Here is a 14,712-nt window from a genome sequence, read left to right as displayed (position 1 = left end):
TGTATTCACTTGGTGTTCTTGGAAGCTAAGCTAAAGATAGGAAAAGACTGGAAGAAGCATTACACATTAAAAAGAATAAACTGGCTAATATATTCTACTAGGGCAAATCTAAAGCATGGGCTGGCAAGAGTCTTAAACCAGAATATAATTTTTAAACAGAGATGGTTAAAAATACTAACAGCGAGACTCGGAAGCACTCTGAACTAAAAAAGCACACAAATCTAGGAACGTTGCAGAAAACAGCTGTTTCAAAAGTGACTATTATATAGCAAATAAAAAAGGAAGGACAATTATAGATATATCTGTAGAATGTCTCAAGAAAATTGTTAAGGCATTGTTAATTGTTAAGCTTTCTTCAGGCAATTAAGAAGAAAAATTTAAGGCATTAAGAAAATATTTAATTTTTTAATGATTTTTATTTATTTATAAGCATAAAATTTAGAATTTTGTGCATTATACTATTTGATTTTTGTGACTTAAAAAAATGAAAAATTTGAACTTATTCCAAAATCTGGATAATATTTTTACAAACTAAATGTAGGATGACATAATTGCAGAAAGTAATGGGATAAAATCATGGCAAATTGTTTATATGCATATCCTTCTAAATTAAAATGTAGGTAATACAATTTTCTCATTTATACGTCTTTTTAGAAGAATTAACCGAGCTTTATGGTATCTTCTTTTTTAATACAAAATACAATTTTCAAAGGCTTTCTGACTACTGGGTTATAAAATATTCTTTTGAAAGAAATACTATTCAAATAAAACCAAATTAAAAAAAAGATATTTATATGAATAAACATGTTTAAAGTACACAATGTGAATGAATAAACAGAATTTTAAAAATAACTATTTGAAGAACTGTAACTTAACCACACAAATAAGTAAAAAATTCTAAAAAGAAAAAGGTGTCTAAAAATAACAACTATGATTAAAAAATATAATATGAAGTAAAATGATATGTACGAGAGAAAAAACAATACTTTTTTTCTGCTCGTACAGAATGAAAGAACAATTGAAATAGGTTGCCATAAGTTAGCAAAGTAAATTACTCTTGGCACAAAATTTTAAAAAAAGTATACCGAGGTAAATTCCAAATTACTGATTAAATTTCACAACAAATTTTACAAAAATGTACATATCAGGCAGATATGCAACTGATTGTGCATTGCATATGTCACCAAAAGGGTTGAATTTACTTAAAAGAGGGATGCAGAAAAAAATTTGCCTGTAATTAATCTGTTGCAGAGGGCCTTTTTTAACAAGGAATGTCTTTATACTACTATCGAAGACAATATGATAGGCTATCAGAGTTTGAGAGGGGAAGAGGATGGAAGTTGGTGGTCAGCTCAGTGAGTAATCTGAGCCACTTAGGCCATTCTGACTTAATTTTAAGGAGGTGTTGAGACCAGAGAATGAAAGAGCAGTCTTGTACATGGCGGCTATGCTTGAGATACCCTCAGCATGCCAGTTGCCAAGAGAATCATGACATCACTTCACTCACACAGTCTGACTGCACTTGTCTGCCATTTGGACATAGGCAACACTTTCAATAAAGCCCCCTATACCTGCCCACTTGCAAGATCCCTGGCTGAAGGCCATTTAGTTTTGCATCCCCATTATGTGTCCAGCCAATGACACCATGCACCATTGATTACGACTGAAGTGATGTCATGCTCTACGGAACCAGATTGCAACTGAATAGAACTATGTTGTTTTCAGCGACAAACAGATTCAACTTGGGCTGTGATAATAACAGCAGACCTTTGTGGAAGCCTCAATCTTGCCTTCACTTTAGAATGACATGTACAGACACATTGGCCTTTACTCAAAGTGCTGCCTGTGTCCAGATGGCACACGATGTAGTCAAACTATGTGCCTACATTTTACAGTGGCACACCACTTCCACAGCAGGTGTGATTGTATGTGATGCCATCACATTCAACATTTTGTCAATTCTAATATTGATCCATGGCACTATGATGGATAAGTGCTATCTCAGCATGTCTTTGCGACAACAAGCTGGAGAGCATAGAGGTTTGGTTAAACCAGAAGCGCACTTACAACAATTGTGAAATAAGATATTGCAGTACAGAATATGGAGCCTATATGTCTCAATGATTGCCCATACCATAGAGTTTATTCATTCAAGAGCAGTCCAACAGGGCACTAGAACCTCCAAATTTTCGTAGTTTTTCCTATAAAAAATTACCCTTTGCATTTTATTTTGTAACAACTTATATCAGCATTGCACTTACATATATAAGATTTTGTCCCATTCTTGATGCACAAATTTGTATGACAAACTCTTCTAATATTATCATACTTCATAATCATTTATAATTTATATATAAATGTTAAAGTTTCTTTACTCAGACGGTTAATGAAAAGTATTGCAAGGCTCCACATGAAAAGCAATTTAGATAAGTATTTCACATGATGCACATAATTTTTTTACTGAAAAGGAGGAATAGTGCACCAATGGCCTACACTATGGCAGTAGTTAATGTTACTTAAATAGTGTTGATAACTCACCTTTCTAAAAGCAAGCAAGTTCTCGAAGCATGCTGAATGCTAATTAGCATTTCACAAACAATCTCAGTGCTGCAGAAAAATGAATAATAGTAGTGAAGTTGTTCCATCAAACAACAATTCTGTCCCATTCATATAGCATTCCATGTTCTTCATATGGTACCTACCACCCAAATGAGGCAATCCTCACTTTTCACTAGCACTCCTGTACAGCCGCCTGGCAGCGTACAATGATATTTGTGGGCATGGGTTCTTATGCAATACTTAATCCTTATGATGTGCCCTATCTCCCCCAGAAGTTTGTTGCAACATTTATGGGACACCCTGTATATTATATAACATACAAACAAAATTTTCAGACCATTCTTGATGTAAACAAAATATTCAACTCTGACTAAATTTTATTATGAAGAAATATGCCATCTCCTTCGATTAATAATAAATATAAAAAATATTATACGTTAGTCAAAATTATACTGAGTAGAAATTTTGTTGCACAAAAACAAAAAATTTATATCACATAAATGAAGGGGACAATAAATGTTTTAACATGCAGCAATATCAATTATATATTTGCTAGTATTTTTTACTTTATATCCCTCTCCTTCATAAAAGTAACTATTTACCTTAGTTTGAGAACCAATAGACTGTATTTTTGAAGATGCAGTGTATGTTCTAGCTTTTTGCTTCCTGACTTGAATAAGATTCTTTGCCAAAACTGCACAGACCTAAAAATAATAACATGAATGTGTATTATCAAAAATAACATGATCTGCATAAGATAAAACTTGCAGAATTCCAATATAAATAAAATATTACCAAAATACAGATACTGCCACTGTATAAAACTTTTTGCAGCAGCTATATACTACAAAAATATATTAATGTCAAAAGTTCTATATAAATATGTACTTTATAGCTAAATGATTTTATGCCATCAAATAACTTAGTACCTAAATTTCAGATTGCATTAAATAATTCCAATTTGTATTAAATGGAGAACATTTGGAGATACCAATTCCAAAAGCTTGATGAAATGTCATCAAACTATTGGCATTCATGTCTCAATCTTTATCATTCCTTAATATCACTGTTAGGAAACATATTCACTAATGAAGTGCAGTTTCTTCTTCTTGGGAAATGGGGATTTGGCCCATAAATTGATGTAATTTTATTGCAATTTTTAATCAGTTTAACTTTACAAAACTAAATTTAGGTTTATTATTTTTTTTAAATCCATAAAAGGAACTTTCTGGTTACACACATGCCTTATTGAATATCACCATAAATTTCCATTTATTAGCAGCTAAGCGTTTTTCATACAATTTTCAATAATTTATTTTTCTTCCTACAGTACGCTTTGGCAAAAGCAGATGAATTTTAGTATTAAATTTCTCTTTTAACTACAAATCTTTATGAATGATTTTAATTACAGTGCCAGAAGATATTCCAAGTTCCAGTTCAACACATCTTTCAATCGGTGGATTTTCTTTCAGAGACTTCACTTTCTTCATATTTACCCACATTTGTACAACCTTAGGATGCGATTTTGCGCCCATCTTTTCCCTTTTTACTTTCAGCTAGATGCTTTATTACTTTGAAATTTAATATGTTAAAAATACCTTTCTTTGAGATGTAATAATCTCAGTTTTTATGCAGCTTTACAATTTATTGATACAAGCTATTTTTTTCTCAGAAAGTGTGCATTTACATACCCTTCAAGACATTTACCAATTTTAAGAGCCATTTCCAAAATCAATCTTTTACTCCGGTTACTCTTGTATTCCAGTCAAAACAAAACAACAGTGGGCGATTAGGTACTTTTCCATTTCACTGGCACAAATCTCACCAAGCAGACTTTATTGGTCATACAGTATACATACAGTATATGCATAAAAAATGTTAACAAATGTTAGTTCTAAGAATTTTTTATTTTGAAGGCATAAACATTTTAATATCGTTTAAAATTTTGTAAAAGGCCAATAAGTAGACAATAAATTTGTAAAAAGACATTAATTTAAGAGTTTACTATGCTTTCATGGTTCAACATTCTTATTTGTTGGTTCATATCACGTGACCCCAAGTGATCTCATCTCATGTAAACTACGCTGCAAAAATCTAATTGTCTCAGTAATTATCTATGTTAATTTCAAATTAAATCTTAATTTGTTATAGAAATTTAAATGCAAGAAATATTTCAATTTGTACGATTAGCTTACTCAGTGAGAAGTTATGTAAAACCGCAGTGCTTTACTTCACTAGTGCATTCTCATGAGAATTGATGAATTTAACACTTGACTTTGCCTTTTCTATATTTTCTCCTTGGGTGAGCGGTGTGATTGCATCCTAATTCACTTAATTACTGAATAGCCTTATGGCATAAAACTGAAGTACCTGGTAAAAATTCTGTGTAATTAATTGTATGCCAGTATTGAAAGAAACAATCAATCTGGTAAGAAATGGCTGTGACTTGTTTTGAAAATGAGGCGTAAATGGTTACCAGTGAGGATATTGTGTTTGGCATCAGTTGTACCAGTATTGGAGACTTTATCGTCTGCGCCAGCAAAATGGAAATGTACCGATGGTTATATTAGAATGGTCATACACTGAATACAATTTTTGATTTAAATAGTATTTCAGAAAAGTTAAAACTTGCCTCATAAGTGAGAAACATTTTAGAGAGACTCTATAAACAGAAAAGAAATGAGTGATTGTAATAGTAATTATACAACAAAACTTTGATCTTAATTTTTGTAATCATTAATCAAATAATAATTTCTTTCCACTGTAATTAACAAAAACTTGTGCCAAATTAAAACCATTCTGAGCTCAGGAAAATTAACAGCATTAAGTTTCGCTTAGAATGAAATACTGTTTAAAAAATTCAATCTTCCAAATAGTTAGGAATCTGAAATAATGTAGAAAAAGAATATATATATATATGCTGTAACTGCAAAATGTTTACCACTGAATGTGTTAAAACATATAGATCTTAACGGTAAACCACTGAGCATTTTGATAAACAAGGAGGACATCCACTGCATCAATTGAGGTAAGAGAAACTGGTCAAGAATTCTCTTCTTCCTCCCTTCGGAGTTCTGTATATGAGAATGGTGATGAATCATGAAGGGGCATAGGAAAATCTGCCGGCTATGCCTCTGATTCTTTCTCATATAATGAACTTTCTCTTGCTTTGCTAATTCACTAATGCTTTTCTGCTGTAAAAATAACTGACAACCTTAAAATTAACAATTTTAGTTTTGGTGTTCTCCCCCTAAATTCATCTGTTCTAACAAATTCGAGATCTTTCCATGATTATATAACAATCTCAAATTCACCAATCATAGCTTGTCTCTACAGTTACATCACACTTAGTATGTGTATAAATACCGTTGGTGAATTAATCACATCACTCTTCCTTTCCCTAACTGCTGCTCTATCAACACTTTGCCTTTGCTTAACTGCCTACATCATTTCTTTTAAAATCCAATGTACATAAAAATTTATTGTATTTCATTATGTTTTGATAAATATCTACTGAGATAATTTTATATGCATGGAAATAAAGATTGGGAATTCATCTAATAAATTTTTCTGTTGGTGTCATCCATTTGTCTTTCCAGCCTGCCACTATGCAATCACATTTATGCTTCAAAAACATTACTTATATATCTGCAAGATACAAGAAAATACGATAGCTGCCTTAAAAATAATTGGCGACCTCAAAATTAATGATTCTAGATTTGGTGCTCTCCCCCTAAATTCATCCGTTCTGCCAAATCTGATACCTTTCTATGTTATATAACAGTACGTGAAAAGGGAAATTAAAACTTATATTAACTAATCACAGCTTGTCTTTAGAATCACAGTGAGAGGAATTCCTATGGGAGCAAACAGTTCTACACAAATATGTAACCTATTTCTTTTTACTTATGAATATAAATTCCAACTAAGTTTAAATAAGAATGAATTAAAGCTATTTGCACATACATTTAGATACATAGATGATATTATAACTTTCAATAATCCTGCTTTTGAGCAATTCAAAATTTATCCAAATAGTTTAACACTTAATAAAACGAATACGAATCAAGATACTATTGAATACCTAGACCTGCTAATTATTAAACACAGCAAAATTAAATTATATGATAAAAGAAGGAATTTCCATTTTCATACTATTAAGCTAATTAATTGGAACTCTAAATCTCTAGAAAAGTAATAGAAAACACATTTCATAGCCAAATAATCAGAATAAAAATATATGTACTGAAATAGAAAATTTAAAGGAAGAAATAATAAAGCTAATTAATGTTCAAATTAATAACCAAGTACTATTTTTTCCCCAATGGTTGGCTCTAGACATTTATACAGGCATTGGCCACTACTACTAAGGCCAGGAGTGGCAGTCTCTTTATTATGGAGGCAACTAATAGGTAGGATTATGGAGGCAGTCTGTTGCCTCCTATGAAGGGATGGACAAATTACATCTATGCCTTCTCCGGGATCAAACCTGTGGCCTTCAGTGTGGCAGTCAGAGTCATAAACCACTTTTCTGTTTGAGCAGCATTAATGTGACTATCAGTAATTTAAAAAATAAAAAAGGATACACTTGCTCGCTCATTTTTATAATTTTGTATCCAGATAGATATCACAGCAGAATATAAAAAATGTTTAAATTCATTTTTATACATTTAAACAGTAAACATATATGTGGCCAACTAGTCTTAAGTATCAAACATGAAAATTTTTTCATATCAGATATACCAATCTGTAGATGTTATATAACAGAAACTTTTATATTTATAGTTTACTGAAATTTAATAATAGCAAAGTAAATGTATATAAATATATTTGATTATTACCTCTTTATTTCCTTGTTTAGCTGCCTTTTTTATTTCCATTTCCTGCACACATTTAAAAAAAAGAAAAGAATTAATAAACTAAAGTATTTGAACTATAAAACATCTTTAAAACTTTAAAATATGGAAAATCATTGATTTTCCTCTTTTATAGTTCAGATTAATGAATGCCCCTATGCTTTTTTATTTCACATTACTTGAAATGATCAGTATACCTTTAGATTTACTAATTCTCTTTGCTGAAAGCCATTTTAAATCCCTTTTTTTATTAATAAATTAAGTTCATATTTAACTTAGTGACTCAGCAAAAATTTCGTTTCTAAGCTAAACAGAAAACCATTTAGCTAAAATGGATGCTGATTCTGAGTGGTTAATTTGAATAACTGTCAGTGAGAAAGCCATCTAGGAAATTAAAATATAATTTTTGATATTACAGACAACAGTAAGTTTTACATTTTTCAATATGTTAATGATATTGCTGATAAACAAAGTAATTTTCAAATAAATATAATTTCAAAAATGAAATTAAAGTCCAATCATAAAGCTATATTTACAAACATTTCAGTACAGGAAAGCCATCAACTTCAGTGCACCTTAACAGCAACAAGGCAGCAGACAAAATAATTTATCTCGCATAATGGCACACACTTTCAAGCATGATTCTAAGAATTAATTAGTGAAGCTAAAATCAGTGCTAACTATTAAGTGTTAACTAATAGTTAACATGTCCTTTCCTGTAATTAACACAGTAGAAGTCAATGTAAAGTGATTGGATTTCATAAATAAATATTATACAGTCAAAAGTCTTTAGTCCGGACCTCAAAGCTACAAACTTTATGCGCATGCGTCAACGCATTACCTTTACGCATGCGCGTATGCGTCTACACATGTGCATAGTACGTTTATGCATGCGCGTTTAATGTACAACGGACGGTATAAGCTAAGCTAAAATTATCTAATTATCTATTTCAGTTAATGTTGCAGATTACATTGTTCCTTAATCTTCTAATTGGATCCGGCTTATTATTTTTTGCAGACTGTTAGAGCAATTTTATAAAAGTAAGCCTGAACTTTCGATTATGTCAAAAAGAATTTCCGATTCTGGAGCTACCAAAGGATCGACAAAGTGAAAGCATGTTCCGATGTCCATCAAACAAAATGTGGAATTGCTGCAAAAAATGGATAAAAGTACCGTATATACCTGCGTATAAGTCGAGATATTTTGGGCAAAGAAAGACTTCAAAGTGGGGGGGGGGTCGACTTATACGTGGGGCCATAAAAAATTAAAAGAATCGGAAGTTCAAAAATTTCTTTGTATAATGCAGTTGTTTTCTTCCCGCACTCGAATTGGACGACTTATCAAATAAGTCACTTACTTGAAGTAATTTCATGACTTAATTATGTAATGAACTACAGTGGTGGCCAAAATTGTGGACACTTTTGGAAATTTTTATGTTTTTGCCCCTGAAAAATGCGAATGCCTGCGAAATACCCTCTGAATGATTATAAAATCATTTAAAAAATGTTGTATTAGCAACGAACTAGACGGCACGGAAGATGATACTGTTTTTGAAAGTGAAAATGACGACGAAGGCTGTAGTAGTGATTGTAACAATACAGAGTTCGAGACTGAAAATATGCATGATGACGAGCCAATGACGACAGAAGAGTTCTATGAAATGTTTGGCGAATCTGACCATGAATCAGCCGTTGAAAGATTTTGATTTTGTTAATTTACCAAGGTGTTTTTTATCATATATTTACTTTTTTTCTCAGATTATTTTGAATAAATGTAGTACTTAAAAAATTTTTTTCGAAGTTTCTCAATCGATTTCGGAAGTGGAGGATCGACTTATACGCGGGTTTCTTATTTTCTACGAATTTTTTATGTCGAAGTGGGGGGGGGGTTGACTTATACGTGGTATCGACTTATACGCGAGTATATACGGTATATCCTTTGATTCTCTAATCATTCCGAAATCTGTTTATCAATTTTACGCTGTTCTGTGGGGGGAGGAAACGATGCGGTGCGTCATGAACTGGAAGTTGATCTGTCAGCACTAACCTTATCTTCAGGGCAGATGTTTTTATTTTATTCGGCTTATAATTCCTTACTAAATGTAGTATTTCATCTGGATATACTCCGTCTTTGATATGATTTAAATCAAATTCCTCGTCATTATAAATATCACGAATACACATCAAATAGTTTTCTGGTTGCAATTTTCTAATTTCGACTATGCGTAATGTATGCTTTACGCATGCATTGAAAGAAATGTTTAATAAAGTAAACAAATAAATATAAAGCTTTTTTTTTTTTGGTAAATTTTGATACTCTTTAGATCATAATTGCTCTTTATTTTATAAATTACGGTTTTATATTGTTAATATTATAATTTCTGCATGCCATCTTACAAGATTTAAACTGATGATCTACAATCAGGAAAATCCGATAATCCGGAAGTCGCAACGAGTCCGGATTAAAAACTTTTGACTGTATTTCTTTGTAACATATAATGACAAATAACAACATGCATTTAAAAATTTTTTGAAACAGCAAAAGCCTGTCTATCTAAACTAGCCGAGATGACACCGTTTTCAATAACTTTTTTTCAGAAAATTCATATGATATGAATTATTTTCGTAAGTTAGAGGTAGAAATAAATAACCTATAAATTTCTAGGTATGTATGTATTTAAATCAATTTACATATACTTATATTACTTTAAATCAGGGATGGCAACCCATTCTGGGAAGAGTGGTACTATCTGAAAAAAAAAATTATGCACACCACTTCCGCTTTTCTAACATGGTAAAAAAAATATAATGTTATTTATATGTGGATTATGGGATTTTTACACAAATAGAACAGTTCTTTTCCCACTGTAAGTGGATTAGTGGAGATTTAAAAAATATGATGGATAAAACAAAAGATTAAAATTAGGTTTTATTGTTAATAAACATTTTTAAACGTTCATTCAGTTAGGTTACTTATAAAATGAAAATGAATAATCTGAAATGTTTAACGCTAAATAATTATTAAACAGTTAGTAGTTAATTAATGTGGCTTTTGAATTTGCAATTTTTTCACTAAGTCATCTGTATTAGAATTAGTTCTTAAAGATGCTATCAAAATTGGGTGTTTTAGGTACATACTAGTTAATCTTGAATGATATTTTGATTTTATTACGTTCATAACAGAAAACATTTGTTCATAAACATGTCGATCCAAACCTACAATAATTTCTCACAAATTTTAGAAAATTGCTTGTTAGTATAAATTTCTAAAATTCATTATAATTAGGATCATTTGCACTTGAAATAAGTTCTTTATATTGGCTTCTCAGTGTAGTATGGTGCTGTATGTCTATAAGTTCGATTTGGATTTCAGGTAGGTAATAATTAACATCTTGCAGAGAGATTGAAAAATCATTTGTGAAAAAAACAGCACTTTTTTTTATTATCTTTTTTTTATTATTATTAAAATCATGAAACCTAGCAATGAATGAATCCTGCAAAATGGATATTAAGCTTTTTAATTTGTCATAGTTTGGAGCATTATTGAGTTTTGCTAGCTAGTTCCTGTGTTAATGTGAAATGTGTTATCTTTTTTCTCCAAAATCAGGATAAAAAAGGAAAATTTGTTCATTAAAAAAAAAGACAGATATATGACCAAGTAGGGTAGGTAAATACAATCTTTACAAGTCACTGAGCAGTTCATATTTTTTTTCGGCTCTACTCTTATATATGCCCTAAGATCACCAAATGTGGCGATATGCGTTCTGTGCTGGTTTTTGGTGCAATGGTTTCGGGGACGATGTTGTTTGTTTGGCAACCCTTTTGACATTGAAAAACTTTTTTGCTGCAGTGGTTCAATTGGTTCTTGTCATGCGTGTTTTGAAATAGCCTATGTTGCAATGAGAGACGTGGTGGCAAGATATTTTAGATTGTGTGCAAAGTAAAATCCTAATTTTAGTTATTTTAGTTTATTTTGTTGATTTGTGAGCAATGATTGTGTTGATTGTGCAATTCGTATATGTTTTTTTAAGTTAAAACAGAATGCGGTGTATATGGTATTCATTGAAATTTATTATTGTTATGTTAATTTATTAAAGTGAGCTGTGCGTAGTTCGTGGATTCCTTTGCTGCCTAGATTGTGCAATTCGTAGATGTTTTTTCTAAGTTAAAACATCTCGCTGTGTACATGGAATCTTGTCAAATATTTTTGGTTAGAAACTTTATGTTTTTGCTATCTAAATTTTTTGTTTTTGTTTTGGATTTTTAGCTGAAATTGTGTGTTTAAAACATGGTTTTTGCATGCGTGAAAACCGCGTTTTTGGAGACATTTTAGGCTTAAAGTTTGAAATGTAGACAAAAAATTTAGATAATAATATGGCACCGTGGAGTTTCTTGCCAAAAATATTTGGCGAGAAATTTGTCGCCAAGCGAGGGTGTATATAAGAGTAGTTCCTTTTTCTCTATATATTTTAAAACAAAATTCAATTCAAATTCTTCAAACATCAAAATCTTGCAAGTACATTTCCTTTGGAAAGCCAGTGTATACTACATTGAAGGAGTAACTTGCCATCTTCTTCTGTTACTTCTGGGAAAAGCTCACGCAATCATCAACAATTTAGAGCTCGAGCTCCTAATCTGTCATATAGTGTGCTACAGAGTTAACAACAGATTTTAATATTTGATATTTTGATCAAATAATTAAAGTCTAATTTTTATTACCTCCTCTTCATCAGAACAGGCTTTTTTCTTGTGGCCTAACAACAAAGAAAGTTCATAAAAAGCGTTTACTATCGTTTCATTATTTCTCGTCTAGAACAAAGATAGTTGACTGGCTGAAGATTTTTTTTAATTGATAAATTCCATTCACAAGTGCGATCTAACAGGATATTTGCTGTTTAAATCACTACACAGTTGTTTGAAACGTTGGTCTAGGTGAAAGTTTTTAAGCACTGATAGACAAATTCGCAATATCAAACAAAAAGGCTTGACAGTGTTTTGATGCTTAAATAAAAATTGTTCCTCCCAGTTTTAAAATCATGATCTGCAATATCCTTCTCACATTTTCTTTTCGATATTGAAGGTTTACTCATGCATATAGTGAAAATAAAAATTTTTAAACCACGATATTTGATGCCAAAATCAAGAAACAGTTTAAAAGAGCTTGATTTGTTTGGCAGTTTAAAATAAACTAAGACAAACAGCCAGAGTGTTGCTTGCATTTGCTCTTGCTCAAACACAATGGCACCAAAGCAAGGAAACTCAAACCATTAGGCTTGCCATATAACCACTCTGCCTTACCACATCATCGTACTGGTGTTAAGCAGTGCTGCTTTCCGGTGCTGTTGTATTCAGTAGCATATCAATAAAAATAAAACTTTTACAGATTTTGACAAAGTTCCTCAAGATGACATTATTTTGTCAATTTTTTCAATAAGTCTTCGTGTGCCACTGTTGAAACTCTTCCTTGTCCATTGTTTAAATACTCATCAACTGTTAATGTTTTTTCTTGCAATTACAAGAAATTGTGCAATGCTACTATTTGATGAACAGCTATCACTTGAGCAGAGATTTCACTGTTAAATACTTTTAATGCAAGCTATATTAAGATCATATTTTACTTTAAAAAAATACATCTAAAGAATGAAATGAGTAAAAGTTGATTTTCAGAAATTGCAAATGGGTGGTTTACAAACTCCACTGGCCCAATGTTTGCCTCCTCACCCCTCTACCATTTCCAATAAATAGGGATTCAATACTAAATTAAAAATTTAAAGAGCTAAATTCAATCTACAGGAATGTCTACAGAATTATCATATTTATTTACCAGCTGCTTTTCTTGCCTTTCTAAATCTCGCCTATCTTTCTCTACATCACGCTGAGCACGACGTAATATCTTATTTTGTTCCCGCATAAGCTCTAAAACGAAAACATAGAATAATTAATAATTAATAATTTAATGATGCATACATATATAGTGTAATATCATACTATAGTATCATAACAGTTTAAAAACAAACTAATTTAAATGTTCAAATTTCATAATTAAATTTTTAATCAAAAACTTGAAACATGCCAATATTCCAACCAATTTATCATTTGTTTCATCATCAATTCAGAGAACACTATAGATAATGGTTCAGTTACTGACACTATAATTTTCATTACATCAGTATAAGTATCAGGTAAAAATTATCATGATTAACTACTGAAACATTACTAAGATGAAGCAATTTAATTAACATTATGATAGCCACAAAATTAAATGAAAAATAATAATAAAAAAAAAAAGAGCAGCATGGCTTTGACATAAATAACAACACAGAAGTAATTGAAGTAAAGCATCCTATATTTAAAAGTAAAGCAACCGTAAAACTGAAATTTTGCTACTTATTAAGGCAACATAAGATTTTAAATACATTTCTGCACAAAATTAAGAGAATTTAATCATTATATAAAATTTCTGAAAAACTAATGGATAGATTTTAATGAAATTTAGTGTAAATATACATTAATAACATAGAAAAATACATACCATTCAAAAGACATTTTATGCAAACAAGATTATCGATAAAGCTCATTGTGCGAGGATATAAAAACCCATGCTGCAATATCAAACTGAAAATAAGTCTAATATAGAACCCTATGATTCTTTCACCACCGACCTCGGGCTGTTACATTGCCTAACAGGATGCCGGGAACCAGAATGGATTTAAATCTCATCACATCAGAGTTTAATACAGAGTACGGTCACCTCTCACACGTAACTATGGTCGTGTTCCAGGCTATCTCCAGATACAGGTATGCCTATATACACTTCAGTATCTGGGCTGAATCTCGACTTATCTGTAAAATGCATGGTTCTATACTGAAGTCTGGTCCAAGACGCATGTTGTCTGCACCATGTTAAATGTGCTCTATTGTGTGCTGCAGCAAGTGGAATGCAAACAATATGTGTTCTAGCATACAGCTCCATCTTATGAAGCCTTAAATATTTGACTCTGAATATTTTATATAATTTTTTGGCTGCATAAATAGCACCTTTAATTTACATAGATGTTCAAACACAAATAATAAAGTTAACAATATAACAAATTTATATAGAAGGTCAAACACAAATAATAAAGTTAACAATATAACTTTCAGCAGAAATTTTATGTAGAACTTTACAAGAATCAAATAATATCAGTATATCTAAAACTTAGGAAATGGCCAGAAATTTTTCTAATATGTTGCAAAATTTTGAGGAAGGATCATGTATTAAGGATCAAGCACCAAGTATTTTGAACTAATGAAATTC

The 14,712-nt window shown here is 31.1% G+C and overlaps 1 protein-coding gene across 1 annotated transcript in view; it reads right to left on the bottom strand.

Annotated features, from left to right (window-relative positions):
• CHMP2B (Charged multivesicular body protein 2b) overlaps nt 1-14,712 on the bottom strand; it is a 52,129-nt gene that overhangs the window by 36,585 nt on the left and 832 nt on the right. Inside the window, exons 2-4 of the mRNA XM_035359905.2 lie at nt 13,240-13,331; nt 7,401-7,442; nt 3,162-3,263 (exon numbers count right to left, since the gene is read on the bottom strand). Coding sequence (XP_035215796.1) covers nt 3,162-3,263; nt 7,401-7,442; nt 13,240-13,331 — 236 coding nt within the window. The remainder of the gene's footprint in view (nt 1-3,161; nt 3,264-7,400; nt 7,443-13,239; nt 13,332-14,712) is intronic.

This window comes from Stegodyphus dumicola, chromosome 5 (assembly GCF_044657685.1).
Source record: "Stegodyphus dumicola isolate Sdum_Otavi_A_Nest chromosome 5, ASM4465768v1".
NCBI classification, from domain to species: domain Eukaryota; kingdom Metazoa; phylum Arthropoda; class Arachnida; order Araneae; family Eresidae; genus Stegodyphus; species Stegodyphus dumicola.
The sequence above is the reverse complement of the archived record's forward strand: the minus strand, read 5'-3'. Positions and strand labels throughout refer to the sequence as shown.